This window comes from Schistosoma haematobium, chromosome 3 (assembly GCF_000699445.3).
Source record: "Schistosoma haematobium chromosome 3, whole genome shotgun sequence".
NCBI classification, from domain to species: Eukaryota; Metazoa; Platyhelminthes; class Trematoda; order Strigeidida; family Schistosomatidae; genus Schistosoma; species Schistosoma haematobium.
Genome location: NC_067198.1, coordinates 46163357 through 46186844, shown reverse-complemented (window position 1 = coordinate 46186844; position 23488 = coordinate 46163357). Strand labels below are relative to the sequence as shown.

The 23488-nt window shown below is 35.7% G+C and overlaps 1 protein-coding gene across 2 annotated transcripts; it reads right to left on the bottom strand.

Moving 5' to 3' along the window:
- Positions 1-7605: 7605 nt before the first annotated feature.
- Positions 7606-23254, bottom strand: MS3_00005898 (uncharacterized protein). 2 transcript variants are annotated; one of them, XM_051213992.1, is made up of 3 exons: positions 22618-23254; positions 11493-11780; positions 7606-8906 (listed from the first exon to the last, which is right to left on the bottom strand). In XM_051213992.1, exons 1-3 carry the CDS (start codon positions 22621-22623, stop codon positions 8559-8561), a joined length of 642 nt encoding a protein of 213 aa, XP_051070013.1. In that variant the 5' UTR covers positions 22624-23254; the 3' UTR covers positions 7606-8558. The 2 variants fall into 2 exon arrangements, with proteins under 2 accessions (XP_051070013.1, XP_051070014.1); XM_051213993.1 differs by lacking the exon at positions 22618-23254 and adding an exon at positions 12413-14429.
- Between the last annotated feature and the right edge of the window lie 234 nt (positions 23255-23488).

Sequence of the window (23488 nt, the reverse complement as noted above, 5' to 3'; positions counted from 1 at the left end):
CTTAAGATTCGTTCGAAGGTCGTCCATAAATTAGAGTCTCGTCCTGTTTTCTATTTTAGAAACAATTTCATTTTATACAAATGAGTAACTTGTTGATTGAACCATACCATTACAACCTTTTATGAAATGTAATCAAAGTAATGAATATTTCATAAATTTAACTAATCAAATTGAATAACAATCCATCAATTAATCTGACTTCATAATGTACATGTTTTTCTCTCAATAGAAATGGAAGAATTTGAAGATGAATTTAATTTAGGGACTTACTACTTATGCCTGTTACTACAAGTGAAAGAGAATAGGCCAATCACAAGTATTCTCTATCTAACACTGTCCTAAGCAATCTTTTTCCCAGTTGTTTCCAATTGTCATTTATCATTTTCATGTCTGCTTCCAATTTCCGATGTAGTATGTTCTTCAACCTTCTTTGTTTTCCGCTCGCGCTCCGGATGTGACTCGATAAGAAAACCACCAGTTTCGGTTTGGACATCCATGAAGTATCTCAACCTTCACATAAATCGAATGATTTATGTGGTAAATGTGTATTTGGCGCCTTTTTGTGCCAATATTTATGTGTTTAAATAAATAAATAGTGACAAGCAGAGGAATTCATAAGACATGGTATATCATACTTGGAATTTGTCACTTGGATGTTCTTGTCATCTGGTGTTTATTTTAACACTGAGATTCAAACTCGTTACCTATTTTTGTTCTCAAAATTCAGTCATTACATTTAATAACTTGTTTATATTATTATTTATAAGAGTTCATGTTTTACTGTCATTGATATTAAAGACCCATTTTCATCATCTCAATCATTGTATACATGTACTTCTTCGTCGGATACTTAATTATTGAATATATTTACAAATTTTTATTATATTCTTCAACAGTATCTAGTAGAGGAATTCAACATAGTTGTTCAGTTCGATTAACCCCATGCCCAACCCTCCTCCTTTATCTGGGCTTGAGACCAGCAGTAGCCCCTGGAGTGACTCCAAGCGGAGCATTTGATAGCGTAGACAGAACAACACTATCGAAGCTCCTTCGACACTACAGCGTGCCTCAGAAGATAGTCAATATCATACAGAATTCCTGTGATGGATTAAACTGTAAAATCGTGCATGGGGAACAGTTGAAAAACCTGTTCGCAGTAAAGACCGGCGTCAGGCAACGTTGCTCACTCTCACCCTCGTTCTCCTGGTGATCGACCATATCATGAAGACGTCAACATCTGAAGGGAAGCGTGGGATACAGTGGACATCTAAGATGCAGTTGGACGATCTAGACTTCGCAGATGTTCCGGCTCTCCCACCGCACACGCAACAACAAATACAGGAGAAGACGACCAGTGTAGCAGAAGTCTCAGAAGCAGTAGGTTTCAATATACACAAAGGGAAATGCAAGATTCTCCGATACAACACAGCATGCACCAATCCAATCACACTTGACGGACAAGACTTGGAAGATGTTAAAACCTTTACATATTTGGGCAGCATCATTGATGAACATGGTTAATCTTATGCAGATGTGAAGGCGAGAATCAGAAAATTAAGAGAAGCATATTCACAATTGATGTATATCTGGAAATCAAAACAACTATTTGTCAATCAAAACCAAGGTCAGAATTTTCAATACAAATGTCAAAACAGCCCTACTGCATAGGATGGAAACTTTTAGAACTACGAAATTAATCATCCAAAAAACACAAGTGTTTATTAACAGCTGACTACGCAAAATACTTCGGATCCGTAGGCCGGACACTATTAGCAACAACCAACTGTGGGAGAGAACAAACCAGACCCCAGTGGAGAACGAAATCAGGAAGAAGTGCTGGAAGTGGATAGGAAACAGATCGAGGAATGTACCCAACTGTGTCACAAGGTAAGCCCTCACTTGGAATCCTCAAGGCCGGATGAGGAGGAGTGGAAGATCGAAGGAGACATTACGTCGAGAAATTGAGACAGACAGACATAAGAAGAATGAGCAAGAATTGGATGGGACTAGAACGGAAGGCTGAGGACAGAGTGGGTTGTACAATGCTGGTCTGCGACCTATGTTCCATTAGGAGTAACAGGCTTTTAAGTAAGTTAAGTGTTCAGTTCTATTGTGTTGTGGGTTACTCATATCCATATAAGTAGTATATAACGATGGTCAGGCATAGAATGTATTCTAGCAGAAGATCGATAAGGAAAGAACGGAAACGGAACGCAGTTCATATGAAAATGCAGGAAGAATGAAATCTGAGACAATGGACTGATATTTGTAGTCAAGTTTGAGTTGATGGATTGATATTTTGCAAATTAACAATTTACTACATGCTTCTCAGATTTCAGTGAGACGCTTTGTAATTTCGTGTCTAATAATTTACTACACTATTAGTGACTCATCAGGGCAGTGTTTGAGGTCGATCTCACATATCAGAAATCAGGAAATGTTGACCACTACAAATAGTAAAACTTTCGACTTAATGTCTCAATATTTACCTAGATTCACTTCATTCATCCGCGGTAATTAATAGAAATATAGATCACTAACGTAGATCATCTACATTAAATGACTGGGGGCCTACTCGAATTAGACGGGGATGGTGTGACCAGCAGCTAATTTCGAACTCATACCTCTCGGTCAGTATCTAACGTGGATTACCTCTTCGACGTATCAAAGAACTATGGCTATTTTGAAAACCGTGGAATAAAAAGAAAGTTATTACGGAAACGTATTAGTAAAAATGAGAATAAGCGAAAGTGCGATCACCACCGCACGGGCCAGGTCATGGCGTATGATTAACTGATGCGTGTTGGTTATCCTTGACTATGATAGGGATGGATGATCTGTCCGATATTCAGTGATCCAACTGCCGGATGACTTATCTAGGGCTCAGCGACATTTCACTGGCCCTACAACAACATTATTAAGGAGTCGACCTTCTCCATTAGGAACGAAACTGTTTGTTTTTATTCATGAAGGAGACAAGAATTAATCTGCATAGTAAAATTTCGTTTCCTGATCAGCATATTCTTAACTTTTATATATCCATTCCTTTCTCAATGACTAAACATATTAAACTCTTAAATTACGATGAACCGTTTTTTCGACCAATTTTTCTGCTTTGATGTTTAAAATAAAAATTTTAAGTGGATTTATGATATGAAAAGGATGAATAACGACTGAAAAGAACTGGAACCGATTGCCTAGGACAGGGTTGAATGGAGAGTACTGGTGGGTGCCTATGCTCCTCTACGAGGAGTAACAGGTGTAGTTAAGTAATGATTCCTGTCAACAAACATGAAGATATTCTTATAATCCCAGTGTTTCGAAGTAGATAACATTTTTATATTCACCTTCAAATGGATATAACATTGTGGTTATAGTCTAGTTTCTATGTCACCAAAAAATCGCCTTGGAATCGTCAGATTTATGATATGACTAAAAGAAAACTGTTTTTGTTTACAAAATACTCAACGACAATCACAATTTCTAAGCTTCTCTCAACTTCAGAACTTTTTAACATATAGAAGTAATGGGTAGTAATTCCATCCTTCTGAAATTATCTTTTCAGTTGAATTGTTTTAGTTCACTGAAAATAAACGCTGATAAAAACTGTCCGACAAAATTCATCTCATCAGAGTAGAGGTTTGTGAAGATTGTATTAATTCTAGTAGTTGAATTCATGAGTCGGTCTAAGCCAGATCACCATTGAAAACTTGGGAGCATTCAATGGGTGTCTTGTCTTAGTGTGGGATTCCCCATAAATGAGCATCCACGATACCGTATATGAGATTCGAACTCAGGACCTTCGGTCTCACACGTGAACGCTTCACCTCTAAACCACTGAGTCGGTTTTAATGTCTAACTCCAAACAATCCACGTTTTTGCGCCACCGTCCATCATTGTCTTCAGTGAGTAACGGCCTCACAACAGACACGGTTGAACTTCACTGGTCATGGCTTCTTACTATATTAATAGAATGGAGATTTGTGGAGATTGTAGTAATATTAATAGTTGAATTCCTGAGTCGATTTAAGCTAGACCACCATTGAAAACCTAGATCACTGCTGGTAAATTCAAAAATGTACTAGATATCACTTGAGAATAAGGTGTCATTAACTAAAGTTGATCAAAACGTTGTTTCTAATCTTGCACATATATCCCATTTCAGTCAGTTAACAAAGTCTTAAAATTAATCTTTGTTCTCACTATTCAGAAATTTAATTTATTACTTTGAGCTACTAAACATTTGTAAGTAGTATAATTATTACCGAACATTCTGTAGTGACGATGAAACAGAACACTATCGTTGATGTTGAGCTCATCACCAAGATATTTTCCAAATTGCTTCAATATGCTTCTTAACAGTTATTCTTTGATTTTTGTTACAGATCAAAATGTTACTGGCCTATTTTACAAACAAAAGAAGTGGTTAAGATAACTCCTTGCCTAAAATATAGTCTCATGATTACTAAAATAACTATTCAGTAAAAGATCTTAAATTATGAGACTTAAATGGTATGCCATTTGATTTCTGTGATAACATTTGCATGCCTACAAAATCAATAATGAGTCATGTCTCGTGTTCTACTTGAATAACTAGATCTAACGGCAAGACTCTAATTTATGGAAGAGCCAATCACAAGAGTTTTAGAGATTTAAAGGTTACGGAGCCAACTTCAGTGCCTAAGACTAACGTACGATTGGTCCACAGGGAATTTTGTACAAAACGTGATAATTGAGCGGCTATAATAAATGAAACAGCGAGACTATAATTTGTGGACGAATCAATCAGGTATAAGATAATAGATCTCGGATTTTAATGCGAAAACCTTTCATCCTTTTGGTTAAATAAACTCTTGACATTATAGCTGATGTCAGTTCGTGATGAAAACCGCATATATAATTTCCAACTAAGGTAAATTATGACAATGATTGTGAACTGGATAATAAAAGCACCAGTAACACTGGCTACAGCCGGGTACTACAATATATACGGATGTTTGGAGAGCGTACAGACTCCTACATAGACTTGGTTATGTGCATCGTGTCGTTAGCCACAAGTATCATTTTGTGTATTCAACAGCCGAAGTACATACAAACAACATTGGATCTATGTAGTCGAGGTTGAAAGAGTTTTTGAGACTTTATCATGGCTCCAGAGGTCGACTATTCTGTAGCCGTATGGATGATTTCCTCTACCGTATGCATTACGATTTTACAACCTCTGAACCTCTTTCTAATCTTGATAAGTTTCTGAACCACGTATAAGAAGTGTATCCATTTTATTTCTTTGGTTTTGTATTATATATTTTCACTCAATACTGACTGTTTACTGATTGACTAATATTTCCGAAGGTCACTTAAGATTCGTTCGAAGGTCGTCCATAAATTAGAGTCTCGCCGATCTAACTTCCACTGTGTTAAAAATAATGAAATAGCAAACACATGCACATCTTCCTATTACTATACCTTCACTATGTTATGTAATATTCCTTTAATAATATCTAATATCCAAATCTTTGTTTTATTATTGACTTTCCTTCAAAGTTTCAGATATAATGAACTAAATAATATGCAACTAACACATTCTCCCGCTCTTAAATAGCCATCTCCTTAAAAATTTGCAATGCTTCTTAATTGGTACTTATGGAACATGGCTAATAAGTAAAGTATCATCGTTAACTTCCTCTATGTATAGAAATAAACTATTTCACTCATTCTTCTTAAATACTAGTGGCAAAATATCACAGGGTACAGTTAAAAAAGACATTGGTTGAATAAACAATGTGACGATTCTATGCATTTATCATATGATATAACTAAGAATTATATATGTATGGCAGTGAAACATGGCCGGTAAGAGTAGAGGATATTTGTAGGTTACTAGTATTTGATCATAGGTGTCTTCGAAATATTCCTCGTATATCCTGGGACCATCGAGTAAGTAACACAGTTGTTAGGAAAGGGGTACTAGGTAAGGATGGCAAATCAATTGATGAAGTAGTGAAACTTCATCAGTTGAGATGGCTGGGACACGTGTTACGTATGCCCAACGACCGACTACCTCAATGTGCGATGTTTTACGCTTTAGAAGTAGGTTGGAAGAAAGATAGGGGCGGCCAGACCAAAACATGGCACAAGTCCATGAAGTCACTGAGAAGTGAACTGAGTCATGTTGGTAGGTGTAGACTACCTGGTTGGGGACCGCGAGATGATAGCAACCGATGGTTAGAGACCCTGAATGACATGGCTCAAAATCGTTTGCAATGGCGCAGATGCATCCACTCTTCATGTTCTCCCAAATTCTAATCTCCTGATTCCTCCTTGTCTTTTTCTTTTTCCAAATTTATTTCACTAAATTATACTCTTTAAGTAACATCCCCAAACACTAATCTTCCTGATTACTGCTTATACTCTTATTACCTCTATCAATACGGGATTTGAATCGGCCACTGCATCTCTGTGCTAATGTGGTGTGGCAACTCGAACTGATGTACGTACGTACGAAGTTCTAGGTTGTTACTGACTGACTGACTGGCTAAAGAATTATATGGATTTATTTTATATTGTTTGTTTGAATCTTCCGATTGCTGTTTGAGACTGCAAGTGATCAGTCTGTTATTGGGATATGTGCATTATGTGAGAAATGACTAGGTATTACCTCAAGTCACAAGGATTATAAGCAAAGATAGATGGTAGCTAGGAGTAGAATCCTGGACACAAGTTTCGTCCTACATATATAATACAAACCGGAGTGATGTACACATTAAGCTTCAAGATAACCATGAATGATTTTGTATCTGATATACCCTCAATTATCTTGCCTTTCCAGAACAACTAATTAAAATAGGCATAAAAAAGAAATTCACAAGTTGCAAACCAACGACTGATTGCTGACCTCTTCATCGACTTATCAAATTATATATCACTGTCATTAGATAACTCCTTCTGATGACGTATTCAAGAGAAGTTTGTATAAACTCTATGATCCCATCATCTAGTACTAACTCAAGTATTCCACTTTTTATATTCATCAAACGAAACTGACAATATACTAATAGTCAGTAAATTAACATCAGTTCCTTATGAAACCATTTCACGTCGTTTATTTCTTTAAAGAACAAACTGTAAATGTCAACTACTCACTATCAATGATTAATAGTGTAAAATACTCATTTTGGAAGTGAAGTTTATTTTTATACCATTACATATGTGACTACTGATATTTAGTTTTTGATGAAATGATTAAACTCTAGCATCCATAGCAACATGATGTGGCCTACCCTAGATAATAATGTTTACTATGCAATATACTTGATTAGTCAATGAGAAACTATGATTACGCAACCATATTTATTTATTTGTTTATTTGAACACAAATATTCGTACAAAGGGGCACCGAATACCTATGCACCACATAAATAGCTTAATTTGTGTGTAGGCTGTGATACTGCCCGGATGCCCAGACCGAAGCAAGCGATTTTCATAGGAGGTCACACCCAAAGTCTTCGACCTAAAGGTCTGATCCACAAGGCGGTTGAACAACGTAAAGAGATGCAGTCCTATGGTAGCGGATGATCAACAAGAGGTTCATACGACATTTTTCCCCCAGGTTTCTGGAGCCCATGTGTACTATTTGGTTTGAAATCAGGTTTTTCCGACTCCCCTATATGGATCCTGAATATTCACCAATCCAATTAAACTGTCGGATATTCACTTTTCATTTTCTCAATTTCTTAAACATTAGCCCCATCACGAGAAAGCAATGAATAGGATTTCCTTGTCAGTAACTATATACATGTGATCATTTGAGAGCATTCGGAAAGGAAAAGCAGACTCTTCCCACTCTCAACCGTACCAGGACATTTAGAGGAAACGATATCTAACTATGAAATATAGCAATACTACAATAATAATTATAATATACCTGTTATATCCGAGCGAAGATTAAATCACGAGTAACTTCTGAGACCTATTAATGGACTAATATCATCTATACATTCTTATGGTATAACTATTTAATAATTAGGTTATGTTTATTTATATTCCCCTTACTGTAAGCTTTATTTTGACCTATAAACTATTATGATATGATTTAATGTTCTTAAGTTATGTTCAGTTTATTGACTACTGCCTCTCACGTTCACAGCCATTTTTTGGCTTTATTGCGTACGAATGTTATTTCCTATTTTATGGTGCGTTGCGGTCTGTTTGTTTGATCTATAAACCCAGTATGTTTGAAATAAATGATTCGATTCGATTCGCATATTGGAAGCTGGTATTAGTGTTCTGGACTCAAGTGGACGGATTAAGCAGATATAAGACCAAATATGACGCTAGGCTGCTCATACCGGTCAAACGTCATTGGTTTGGCATAGTGCCAAGATTGTATAAGTTGTATTTTGATTGATAGATAAATCATGTGATAATTAGCCGAACACAAAAGTCATAACAATACCATTTTTATTCATGAATAAAACAGACAGTGATAGAATGATTTTGTATTACAATTGAGTAGAATATAACTAAGTTAGTAACTAAATAAATAATCTTCGCCTTCATCATTTCTTAATCATATGTCCATTAGATTCTGGTGGATATTTATTAATATCATATTGGGTTAAACGTTCAATTACATGATGAATTTCTTTTTTAGTTAATTTTTTCATTATTGGTCTAATTTGACTTTTTAATGAACAACCATAATCATAACGATTAAAATCAAGATATTTTCTAGCTAATGTTGATTCTATAGGAAGTTTAGATAGATTATCACTTGTTAAATGTTCAATGATTTCTTGTAATTTATTGGCGTTACATTTCATATATGAAATAGAATTTGTAAAGGAGTTAGTACTTGGCAGGTTTGGTAATTTTTCATTAGTTAATCTTTCAATTAAATTATCTATCTAATAAACAAAAGAATAGACTGGTAGATAGATATTTATAAAGAGATGAAAAATACCAACATATCAATCGGAGGGGGGGGGTCTAACATTAATCGGTTTATGATCTCAATCAAAAACTTAATTATCTCCATAACCTTTTGCTAGAGTTGAAGCTATCACGAGTTTACTTAATCTGCGAACGAGAAAACAAGACTCGGTGACCACAGACCAGTAAGCTAGTTATTGATGCGTCTCAGCCTCGCTAAATAGATGGAGAAGTCCAAGCTTAAAATGGGGAAGTATATTCTGCAAACAGCCAGAAACGAGCGATTACAACAAACACAATTCAAAACGTATATATATACAGTAAAAAACCGTCCTTAGGAAGAGTTACCAAATAACATACTAAAAGACGCAACGGGCCAGTAGCATTTAGGATATTTCTCAGTGGGAAATACGACATGAAGGTGACAAGAGCGTCTTTGGCGCAAAAACAAAGAAATTCAAATTTTCTAAATAAAATTACAAAATTAGGTCTTGTCCCAAGTGAGTTCTGGGGATCTAACGTCCCCAATACCCCTATACCGATAACATTGATTACTATTTGTCTAAATGATTCCAGTGCGAAACTATAATTTGTGAATAAACCAATCAGATTTAGAATACCAAGTATTGGAATTTGAAGCGAACTTCATTCACTTATTTGTCTAAATAAAGTTTTAGCATTTTAGCTTATATCAGTTCATGATTTAAAAAAACCCATAACATGGTGGAGAAGATTTATAGCTCAGGTGGATGATTTTGATGGAGTTTTGTTCTCTAAACTGGATGGTTTGATCGTGAAGCTTTCATCATTCTTCTGAACGAAATCATCAGCACAAACTTCAGATAGAAGTGAAGTGTTCGAATTTCTCCACATGTAGTTCACAATTTGTCCTGTACACCTCAATGTTGATTGGTTGTTGTTGACCTTGTTTAAAGTCGATTATTTCATTACAAATTAATAAGTGTAATTCTATGTCAATCTAAGATACCATATTACTAAAACAATGTTATTAGCTGAAATTCGTAAAATCAATAGTAAGTTTATCGAACTAATACTAATATCAATGATAATCAGAAAGATTAGACATTGTTAGAACATTGTTCAAATTCAATGAAAATATTAACCGATTTCGAAAGAGAGTTTAGGTTGTTATATCTCGACGAGAATATTGAATGGTAACTGTAAGGATCCATTTATGGACTAATACTATACATATATTCGATACTACGGCGTCCCTCAGAAGATAAACAATATCATACGGAATTCCTATGATGGATTAAACTGCAAAATTGTGCATCGAGGACAGTTGACAGACTCGTTCGAGATAAGGACCGGTGTCAGACAAGATTACTTACTCTCACCCTTTCTCTTTCTCCTAATGATCGACTGGATCATGAAGACGTCAACATATGAAGGGAAACACGGGATACAGTGGACATCTAGAATACAGCTGGACGATCTAGACTTCGCAGATCATCAGGTTCTTCTATCGCAAACGCAACAACAAATACAGGAGAAGACGACCAATGTAGCAGCAGTCTCAGCAGCAGTAGGTCTCAACATACACAAAGAGAAAAACAAGATTCTCCGATACAACACAGAATGCACCAATCCAATCACAATTGACGGAGAAGATTTGGAAGATGTAAAAGCGTTCACATATTTGGGCAGCGTCATTGATGAACACGGTGGATCTGATGCAGATGTGAAGGCGCGGATCGTCAAAGCAAGAGCAGCATATTTACAATTGAAGAATATCTGGAAATCAAAATAACTATTTGTCAATCAACACCAAAGTCAGAATTTTCAATACAAATGTCAAGACAGTTCTTCTGTATGGGGCAGAAACCTGAAGAACTACGAAATTAATCATCCAGAAAATACAGGTGTTTAATAACAGTTGTCTACACAAAATACTTCGGATCCGTTGGCCGGACACTATTAGCAACAACCTACTGTGGGAAAGTACAAACCAGATCCCAGCGGAGGAAGAAATCAAGAAGAAGTGCTGGAAGTGGATAGGACACACATTGAGGAAAGTACCCAACTGCGTCACAAGACAAGCCCTCACATGGAATCCTCAAGGCCAAAGGAGAAGAGGAAGGCCAAAGAACACATTACGCCGGGAAATGGAAATAGACATGAGAAAAATGAACAAGAATTGAATGGAATTAGAAAAGAAGTCCCAGGACAGAGTGGGTTGTACAATACTGGTCGGCGGCCTATGCTCCATTGGGAGTAACGGGCGTAAGTAAATAAGTAAGTAAACGATCCAATCAGACAGCATTACAGAGTCTTAGGTTTATTTGTATGGAGAAAAGAAAACCTAATGTTAATTGAGAAGATTCTAAATAATAACCATAAGGCAACCATCTACATTAACTAAATCTAACATCTGATCAACAATATGGTTCTAGTTCAAATTCTTTGATTAGATAACCCCCTTCCCCGAGCTCAAAATTATGAACCACCCTAAAAATTTCTTCTCCTCCCCTAGCAATTTTGTTTTAGTATTATTTCTGCATTACAGAAAAAGAAAATAATATTCCCAATGAGCTTACCTCTGTTCTAGTTAAATGTTTAAATACTTTATTTATATTTTTTCTATGTGGATATTCATATCTTCCATAACCTAAATAGATTTTTGCATTATTTGATTCAGGCGGTCCAATTGTTTTATCATATTTCGTTAAACGTTCAATAATTTTATTAATTTCTTTTTGGGATAATTTTGGCTTATTTGATAATGATGATAATGATGATTGAAGAGAATCATAAGACTTTTGTGATACTTTGATAGAGTTGTTCATTGTACTGGGTTGATGAGAAACATTTGATGAATATTCTTTCTAAATTATGAAAATGAATATGGATAATCTACTAATATTTAATATGTGGAAATGTTGGAAATCGACCTATTATGGGACTCCTGAGCCGTGCGCATCCATGACCACGCCTCACGGAACTCGAACCCGCGACCTATCGGTTGAAATTACTACAATCCCCGCAAAACCCCTTCTGATATTAATCAACATATGCTCACTAGTGATTGGCTTCAGGAGATATATCCTGGAGTTCTAGTGAGAAGTAGTGACCAGTGGAGCTCAAGCGGGTCAGTTGTGAGGCAGTAACTTACTGATGACAATGGTGAATGTGTCGCTCAATTTCGTGGATTAGTTGAAGTTAGACATTAACACAGTCGGACGACGGCTCAGTGGTCTACTTGGCTAAGCACGTAGCATGAGGCTGATAGGTCCTGGATTTGAATCCCGCGAGGTGGGGTCAAGGATGCTAGCTGCTGGGGGGTCCCGTGGCAGGGTAGGGGTTTCCGTCCAGTGGTTCAAGGTTTCCCACGGTTGTCTAGCCTCAATTGACTCGTGATCTCAACTGTTGGGACTATACTTTATGGTTAAATTCAATCCTTTAGTTTCGTAGTAAAGTACTTACCATATCATAGAGAGATAAAGTTATGATTACTTACTTACGCCTGTTACTACTCGTGGAGGAGCATAGGCCGAACACAAGCATTCTTCATCCAACACTGTCCTGAGCAATCTTTTCCAGTTGTTTCCAGTTGCTATACATCCTTTCTATGTCCGCTTCCATTTCCCGACGTTATGTGTTGTTTGGCCTTCCACTTTTCCGCTTTCCTTCAGGACTTAAAGTTAGGGCTTGCCTCGTTGTGCAGTTTGACGATATCCTATTCACTTCCAACATCTTTTCCTAATTTCCTCTTCAGCTGGGAGCTGGTTTTTCTCTCACACACAAGGCTGTTGCTGATGATATCCGGTCAATGGATGTAGATTATCTTGCATGGACAACTATTTATAAATACTTGTACTGTTTTGATGATGGTTGTAGTAGTTCACGAAGTTCCAGCTCTGTATAGTAGAAATGTCTTGACGTTCTTACTGAAGACTGTGACTTTGATATTGGTTGACAGACATTTGTTTTGAGTTCCATATGTTTTTCAATTGTAGGAATGTTGTCGTTTCCTTGCCAATCTTCGTCTTTACGTCTGCATCCGATCCTCCTTGTTCATCGACTAAGCTTCCCAGGTACGTGTAGCTTCCCTATTGAACAAATTCTAAAAACCACTGTATGTGGATTTTATGACTATAATGATGATTTCGCTTTTACTAAAAACCATAAATACCTGAGAGTTTTATACCATACTTAATACTGTTTGGGTTTTGGAATAGCATTCCTTCTCACTCGTCTTCTCTCTTCTTTTTTGTGACGTGGAGTGTTCTAATGTTCGAGTTCTCAAGTTGTACGCGGTATATCGAGTATCTAAGCCCTAGATATAACAGGCAGTTTATGAGTTACTGATAACAGTGAAATAGATCATATAAATAAACATAATAAGTAGAAGCTACAAATTGATTATGTGATGACAAAGGAATGAAAAACTTGACAAAGGAATAATTTTTTATGGGAATAATAAAGGCTCGGATCCATGTTTCATAATGGGGATTAGTTTGGTGGTTTGAAAAAACATAAATGCTGAAATAACCTTCATAAAACTATAAGATTGTGTAATAAGAAGCGTTCAGATAATTGGACAATGAAGCACATATTTGGGAAAAATAGATGGGAGGGGGTAAAGAAAACAGAGTATGGAAAATAATAATTTAAAAAATCATTTATTAAGGTCAAGGAAGAGATAAATTTGTTGAAAATCTCTTATGAATACGAAGACTTGGATTGTTGGCTTGAATTCCTATAGCTTCTGCAATGTGTAAGATGCGAGGTCGAACCGCATGTGGTAAACTAGTAGAAATACAATAAGTTACTTTAAATGAACTATTTCTGTCTAATACATGACCGCTATCGATCAGGCGTGATAGGACAGATCTGCGTATTGTCTTGACGGTACCCTTTCCTAACCATGAAGGGAGGTGTCCACTAACTTGTTAGCTCAGCTGTCTGGCAGTGCGCCCAATCTAGTTTTCTCCACAGGAGTGGTTGAATTAGTAGATATTCATCTATGTGGAAGTACCAGGCAACTTATCCTTTAGTTGAAAAATCGCTATAGATCAGGCCGAAAAAGCTAGAAAGAGGTTATCTGCATGAGACTTCCTCTCCACTGCTCTAGTCAGTCTATCCTGTAGCACATACAAGATATAGCTCCGTTAAATTGCAGCTACAGGAAGAGGTTTCTTACTAGTCACTGATGTAACTACTTTCCTGTTTGTTATATGCAAGTGTCTCTTCAGGTTAGTGTTTGTATAATCATGATCGATTGGCTGCCTGTAACGGACTTGATCAGTATCATAGTTGATTTCAATTCTGTACCATGTCACAAAAATTGACTGAATGAATTAACTGTTTTTCACTTAGTTCTTCGTGTCTCCTGTTTTTTTTCGTTAACGGAATATTTTACTTACTACAATTAAGTAGTTTGAGTTATATTTAACAATTTCCTCAGTGATGTAGATAGGCGCTATTTACCTTTTGTAGTTTTGAGCTACCATTTTACTTACTACATTTTATTCTACAAATTTGATCCTTCCATCTGTAAAATAATCCCTAATATTTGATCATTCTCGGAAAAAATAATGCTAACATAACTTCGGTATATTTACACATAATCTTGTTGATTTCATACGGAAGAGCTGAAGTTATAAAACAATCGGTATAATGTATGTTTGTGACAGCCTCCCTCTTGACTATTTGAGCATGTAGGGATAAATATCTGTATCTATATCCATATATATATATATTTACATGTCAGTCAATCAGTTAGAAACTCACAACTAAGAATCTGTATGTATGTACATCGGTTCAATTTTCCATACCCCATTAGCAGATGTAAATATACATGAAGGAGTTTTGAACATGGATGAAGCCCTTAATGAGACAGAGCACCTTCTCTTAAAAATGAACACTGTGAATAGGATAAACCTGAAATATCTATTTAAAAGAAAAGAGTTTCATGAAATATTAACAATGAGCAATTATGAAAAATATTTCTTCTGGTAACTGAGAAAGAAATAATATTACCTTCATTTTACATTTACATTTTTCTGGTTAGCGTTTTTTTAGCGAGTTAGTTTTCTACGGGATGGGGACGCTAACCCCATGCCCAACCCTCATCCTTTATCCGGGCTTGGGACAGGCAGTAGCTCCCAAAGAGACTCCAGACGGAGTACCAACAGACTGGAAAGAAGGACTTCTGATCAAAATACCGAAGAAAGGAGTAACAGGCGTAAGTAAGTAAGTAAGTAACACTTACATTCGTTTATATTATGTGTTTAAGACATTCTCAGCTAATGTTCGATATGTAACCAATACTATGAAGAACCTTCATCCAAGTAAACAAATAGCATGTTCACTGAAATGAAAGTTAGTGGAAGTACCAACAATTCCACAAAAAAATGTTTTTTATTTGAGTCAGCTAATACAATTTAATTATCAATCATAATTATATGGAACATTAACAACAAAAAACTATGCAAACAGTGACAGTAAGCACAAAAAAATCAATTAAATTAACACCAGTTACATCATACTGATATGTGTTGTGTTGATTGTGACCACCTAATTAACACCATACAAATTTTAAAACTCCCCACATTTTACTTGATAATTGTTGGAGTAATCATTTTAATTCAAAGATGATTTTCGTCGTGATTTTCACATCACTTAAGGTACTACAAAACAATCAAAATGTAAAGATGGGTTCAGGTCGCTCATAAGGGACCGTGGGTGCGCACCGTCAAGGAGTTTGATACTAGGATCAAACTGCCATCCAGTGCATCCAGATCTTCAACAATGATTTAACATTGATCGGTTCATGATCTCACCTGTAACTCAACAATCTCCACAAACCCTATACTAATCAAGATATAATATTTGTTTCGTTAGTGAATTAACACGAGAGGGTTTCCTTCACTTTAAATGATAAGTTGTAATTGATGGACTTATCCCATGTGCCGAGTGAGAAAACCGTCTTTGATGGTATTTGATGTCCATCAATTCATATCATGAGTTAGTTAAGGTTAAAATATTGACCGTAAGGTTCTAATTTAGTGGTCTAAAGATTAACCGCAACTCCCAGTGATCCAAGGTCTATTATTTCTTAGGATTATAGCTATTAATTGATTACAAATTTCATACTAGTAAGAAACATCTTTAATTGTGACATTTGACATTAAATCAATTATCTATATAGTATCAACTGAAGATGAATATCAGTCAGTCAGTCAGCTACAACGTAGGACTAGGCACATATATGCATCGGTCCAAGTTGCCATACCTCATTAACACAACAAGATGGACACCGGATTCATAATAGTAGTTAATTCAGAAGTGGTAATATATAAAAGAAAGATTGCAATAAGGATATAGTACAGGAAGAAAGAATTAGTTCGTAGGAAGAAAGATATGAAGCGACTTTAATCTCTTAGTTTAAGGGAAGATAGAGAGTGTATACACCGACGCCATTGTGATAGATTCTGAGCCATGTCACCAAGAGTCTCCAACCATTGGTTATGATAGTCACGCGGACCCCAACCAAGTAGTTTGCACCTACCAACATGGCTCAGACTAGAAGTTAGTGGCTTCAAGGAATGATGCCACGTTTTGGTTTGGGCGCTTAGTTATTATCTTGAATTGATATAAATAGTTAAACTTATTGAACAACAACAATCCTATCATCATGTATGTTTATAGTTTAGAACAGTTTACTTTTAAAAGTATATTTTAGTAATAAACTCGCCTAACTCTTAGCTGTTTTATTAATTTGTACTTATACTTGAAACAGTATTTATCTGAGTATGTCAGTTACTCAATCATATGATCAATGAATCTTTCATATATGATGATTATTTCAATAAGTAATAGGAGAAAGTACAAATTTAAACCATTTGTCACATGAATTGCACAACTATATTAACATAAACAATATTCAAGTATTCAATGGTAACAAAATGAATTTAATGAAGTAATTTTCATATTCATTGTATTTCATATGAAAGGGAAAGAAAGAGAAAGATAGAATAAACTAGGGAATGTATATAGAACAATGTAGTGTGAAGTGAATAACCTCACCTGGAGTCCCTCCAGGGGCTACTGCCGGTCCCAAGCCCGGATATAGGAGGAGGATTGGGCATGGGGTTAGCGACACCATCCCGTAGAAAACTAACTCACTAAAAAAACGCTAACCAGACAAAATTATTTAAGCCATTTAAACTCCACCCTGAAAGTCAGATCTTCATTTAGAAGAGTTATGACGCCTCATGATGAAAACCGAGTTCCTTCGGAAGTCACGAGGCCGATGCTCCTTCTGACAATCAGAGAAACCATTTATTTAGGTCCATGGAATGCTCGTACAATGTAGGAGACTAGGAGAGTCTTCCAAATTCCTGCAGTTTGAAGTGAATAGAAGTGAATGATGGTTGATTCAGTATTGAATGTTTGTTGTTCAATCAATTTGATATGGTTAGTAGTGACTGAATGCTTGACATTTCATTTGTTTCATGTTTTTTTTTAAAAATAATACCCATCTTATTCTGAATCGATATAGCATTATCAATGTGTGAAATTGTGTTACAATGAACCGATTGAATATGAAACAACTTTGTTGTTACTGTATATTAATGAAAGTAAGCATCATTTATTTCTCAATGAAATAGTAACAGTGTACATTTAATGAAAATGTACTTTTAAGATAAATCGTTAAATTAGTCGATGTGTATATTGACACTTTGTACATAATGAAGAAGTTAAAAACAACAAATAAACAAACAAACAAACAAATAATAAAGAGAGCAAGAACAAAGATTGATTCAGAATAATAAATGGATTCATTTTATTTCAGCTACTTACAACCTAAAAGATTTGAAAGTCAGCGTTATTACAGATATTGACATATTTATACATAAGAAGGTGATTAATCGGTGAATACATGTGTATTATAATGTAGCGAAGATTCCGATAGAGTTAATGAGGTCATAAAAGTTTGTCTCGAATAAATAAAGTTTGAGAGGGAAAGTTCCGGAACATTCAAATAGTGATTAGAACTCATGAGTTCTTTGTTCTTGCTCTCTTTAAGATAATAAAGGGAACTATGTCTATGAAACAAATAATATTTTCACATGATGTTGGTTTATGTAGTTGATATTGTTGTTATCAGAAGGGGTTTGTGGAGATTTTAGAAATTTCACAGATTGAAATCATGAGTCAGTTGAAGCTAGACCACCATGGAAAACCTGGAAGCACTAGATGGCCGTTCCGTCCTAGTATGGGACTCCTCAACAGTGCGCATCCACGACCCGCCCCCGCGGGATTCAAACCCAGGACCTATCAGTCTCGCGTGTGGACGTTTAACCTCTAGACCACTGATTCGGCATCCAATGGTATTATTGTCTAACTTCAACCAATCTGCCACCGTACACCATTGTTTTCATTGAGTTCCTATCTCACAACAGACCTGGCTGAACTCCACTTGTAATGACTTCTCACTAGAACTCCAGGAGTATTTCCTAAGGAGTCCCACAATAGAACGAAACGGCCGTCCAGTGCTTCCAGGTTTTCCATGGTGGTCTAGCTTCAAATGACTCTTGATTTCAATCTGTGATATTGTTGTTGTCTTGGTTTACTGATTTATCTAATATTTGATGATAGGATTTCCTTTACCGGCTAATGTAAATAATGTGTTGTGTTGATTGTAACTGTGGTTGATTGTTTTTATTTGTGGTGGTGCTAGTGGTGGTGTTTCGAGTTCATTTCACTTATTATTGTGACTGCGTTTCAAGTTGTATGTGATTATTTTATTGGTTTTATATCAGTATGATGAAATAGGTGTTAATTTGATTGATTTACTGTACTGAGCTTAAGTGATTGTTATCGTCGACACTTCATATTATTATTATTATTATTATTATTATTATTATTATTATGGCAAGACTATAATTTATGAACGAACCAATCAGGTATAAGATAACAGGTCTCGGATTTTGGCGTGAAATTCATTCACCCATTTGGCTGAATAGAGTTTTGATATTGTAGCTGATTTCAGTTCGTGAAGAAAACCCTAAATCTAATTCCTAACCTTAACCATCAACTGTAAATCATAATTCTAATTTCTCAAATTGGTTTACAACCCCCATTTGGTCCTAGTTATTAGATGGACACTCTCAAGGTTAGTCTAGCATCGCTCAAAGGTCGTCCGTCAATTATAGTCTCACCCAAATATTTATTAGCGACAAATCTATCTTTTATTCGTCATGGATAGATCTCGTCTGGAATATTTTTTTGAAAAACAAATATTCGTTTCAGTTCAATGTGGCACTCTCCAACAGTTCATACCAACGACCTCGTCAGAAATTCAAAAGGGATCTTGTAGTTAAACACTGGGTTGGCAACTGATGTTACACACTACTTCAATTGATTGACGATATTGTAAAAGTATCACATATCACTTACTTTCTTTTATCCTGGTTAGCGTTTTTTTTCATAGCAAGGTTGTTTTATACGGGATGGGGTTGCTGACCTCACGCCCAACCCTCTTACTTCACTCGGTCTTGAGACTGGAAATAACCCTAGAGGAGCTACAGGAGGAGTTCGCACACATTACCGTTGACAATACTATTTGACACCTGATAAAATTATTCTTATGAAAACTGCTCCTCGAAATTAGCTATCAGTAACCATTTGATAATTTATAACATAGACTGTTGTAATTTTTGTAATTTTACACTATTTACTGACATTGAAACCCAATTAATCTAGAATCTCATACTTGGACAAATTAGATTCCTAATGTTTCTTAATTTTTATAAGTTATCTAACTAAAGTCAGTTAATGATGGAAATTTGCAAAATTCAACAATTTCCACGATCTCTAATAACATAATATTCTGATGATCTTATTTCATGAACCAAAGTACTATATTCATACTTCTGATCATCTTCGTCTTCTTATTCCATAGATTATGAGCCGATTAACCTTGAACTCTAAACGTTTAGTATCACGTATTTAATTGAAACCAAATAAGTAATTCAAAATTGTTTTTAAATATTATGTAAGTCAGTCAGTCAGTCATCTATAACGTAGGACCAGGCACATATATGCATCGATCCAAGTTGCCACACCTCATTAGCACAACAAGATAAACACCGGATTCATAGAAGTAGTCACTTCAATGGTAACCATCAATAAAAGAGAGATTGTGTATAAGGATATAGTACAGGAAGAAAGAATTAAAAAGAAACGTATAAAGTAATTTTAATCTCATGGTTTAAGGGAAGACAGTGTAGTGAATTTATTTATTTATGTAAACACATAAACATTGGTACTATGAAGCACCAAATAGGTATGCGCCACATAAATCATTCGATTTATATGAGAGCTGAAATACTCCCCGGATGCGCAAACCGAAACGGGTGGTTCTATTAGGGGACCACACCCGGAGCCTTCGACCTAAAGGTCTGATCCACAAGGCAGTAGAACAGCGTCAGGAGATGCAGTCCTATGATAGCCGGTGACTAACAATTGGTTCATAGGTTATTTGTTTCCTTAGGATACTGGATCTCATGTGCACCATTGGTTTGGAATGAGGGTTTTCCAACTCTCCTAGGTGGACTCTCTGTGTTCTTCAGCCCGGTTAAAGCTTCGAACATTCGCTTTTCATCCTCTCAATTTCGTAAACAGCATTCAGTAGGACTTCTCTGTCAGCGGCTGTATAGGTGTGAAAGCATTTGGAGAGAGAGAGAGAGAGAGAGAGCTGACTCTCTCTACTCTCGGCCGTCCCAGGGCATATGGGGGTAGATTATGATTAAGTTTAAGACAATGACAAGACATATTTCAATGAGACTATAATTTCAGAATTACTTTTAAGTGATACTAAAATAATCTAAAGAAATTTCAACTAATTATTAAGTTCAAAATATGGTCATCATTTACTGTAAGGAATTAGGATTCAGAACTGGAATTAGGCATTAGAACTTGTTATCATGAACTAGCATCAACTATAATACCAGATTTTTATTTAGCCTTATGAATGAATGAATTTACCGCCAAATATCCAAAAGGTGTTATCTCAAAATGTAGATGATTTGTTAAGTATACTATCATCTCACTTATATTTCATTTGTATATAAAGTTCAGAGTTCATTCAATCGATAGCTTGAATTTATGTTCTTGGAGAACTTTCAATTTTTGCATAGATTCTCTTTAAATCCTATACATTACATTCGACAGTAAAATTAGTCAGTTTAGTCTCATTCCATCTGAATGCTATTACTTAGAAGAAAAAGCACGCACATACACAGATATACAGATATACCTATAAACATTGGAACGTACCCATGTAACAAAGATGTTAAACAATTATTGAACATTTATATCTAAGAAATATGAAATAAGATCCCTTTTTTCAGAGAAACAAATATGTATATCTTAAAGAGAATTCAACTCCACCCGAAACCCCTCTAGGGCTATTGCCGGTCCCAAGCCCGGATAAAGGAGGAGGATTGGGCATGGGGTGACCGACCCCATCCTGTGGAAAACTAACTCGCCAGAGAAAACGCTAACCAGAAAAGAAATAACTAAAGAGAAGAAAGTTTTCTCTTCTCATCAAAATCATTTACTTAAGCTGTACATTCGTATTTATAGTTACATGGGAAATATATGTGTCTATAGAAAGATAGAGAATGATACACCATAGATTGATTGGAGACTCTTATTATCAATAATCAAGGAGTAAGAAAAGAAGATAAGGATGGAAATAATTTACGAGACTGAATTTATTCGCTTAACAGATATGAAGAAGAAGAAGAAGAAACACGCAAAACATAAAGGTCATAACAACAAAAACTGAAATAATAATCAAGAAAACTTGTTTAAGGGCAATAATAATAGCTGATTACAGTTTAAAATTACAAAACACTAATTTAGAAGAATCAATAATAATAATAAAAATGAAAAAAAGGAACATACTATAAAAAGGGATTAGGGCCAAGAGCGGATGAGAGGTTGGACGTATCGTTTTCTCACATTAAGTTCAGGCTTAAGTTGATGGATTACGAATACCTCAGCAATGCATAAGATTTTGATTCGATCTCTGATTATTTTAAAAGAAGACTCCTTTGGAGCAATATGTTCATAGTTGATTAAATGCTCCTGTATTGAACTAGTAATTGTTTTACATACTCCTTATAAAAGCTATGCCGGATAGTGTTCTGAGATGCGTTCAGAAAGTGATCTCTTTGTGCCCACAATATAGCCTGCCCCATATGAACAAATACATTTATAGATGCATAATGATGTGACCCAAAACGGAAGTTTATCCTTAACATACTTATAATACAATCTTTTCTATCTATTTACCACATAACTATAAATATCAATGTACAGCTTAAGTAAGTCATTTCGTCGAGAAGGGACAAACTTTCTCGCTCTTAATTCTCTTTATTGGTTGAAGTTAGACATTAACACCGTTGAATATCGGCTCAGTGGTCTACTTAGTTAAGCGCCTCGCGTGGGACTGATAAATCCTGGGTTCGAATCGCGCGCGGGGCGGGGTCGTGGATGCGCACTGTTGAGGAGTCCCATACTAAGACGAAACGGTCGTCCAGTGCTTCCAGGTTTGTCATGGTGGTCTAGCTTTAACTGACTCATGATTTCAACTAGTGAAACCTTATTTTTATGTTTATTCAATGACATAATAGATTATCTTACTTGCATAATTCAACTTGGATACAAGAATAAGGATGTAATTAAATATTATTTCAAATTTAAACAATGACTCATATTATATATACATTTCCTGATAGACATACAAACACTTATATAGGAAAACAGACACGCAACACAAGGTCATCTGATAAATAAATAAAAAAATTAAGTAGTTATAACTGATCAAGGTCGTTCAAGGTGAAAGGGGTGTTGTGATGATTAATTTATGTTTTAGATGTACTCACTGATGATTTATTTCAAGATAACTTGCCTGAAGTTCTAGTAGGAATTTATGATTGATAATTATTACACCGATCAGTTGAGTGGAACTTGTCACTATACATCAACTTCATTGATTATGAAAAAGCATTTGACAGTGTAGATAGGAGAATATTATGGAAACTTCTTCGATACTATGGAGTTCCTGAGAAGATTGTTAACATTATCTGGAACTCATACGATGGACTACAGTGCAAAGTCGTACATGGAGGCCAGCTGACAGATGCATTCCAAGTAAGGACCAGAGTCAAACATTCTTCCTCTTTACTGTTTGATATTGCGGATAACCAACAAATTGGTTAATCCTACCTGAGTTTTATTCACTACAGTTACATCTTTCAGTATTGTTTAGTATATGGATGCTTCAGTTGAAAACTGAAGCAAGGTTCAAGTATTTATAAATAGTTGTCTATGAAAGGTACTCAACATCCATTGGCCGGATACCATCAGCAACAGCCTTCTGTGGGACAGAACAAACCAGTTTCCATCTGAAGAGGGAATTAGGAAAAGATGATGGGAATGGATAGGACATGCATTACGGAAATCATCAAACTGCATTACGAGGCAAGCCCTAACTTTGAATCCTGTAGGTAAG

Excerpts from the sequence above, each read along its gene's own strand:
- MS3_00005898 (XM_051213992.1), bottom strand. Across the intron at positions 8,907-11,492 it reads AACATTTAACTAGAACAGAG|ATAGATAATTTAATTGAAAG; the intron begins GTAAGCTCATTG and ends TTTGTTTATTAG.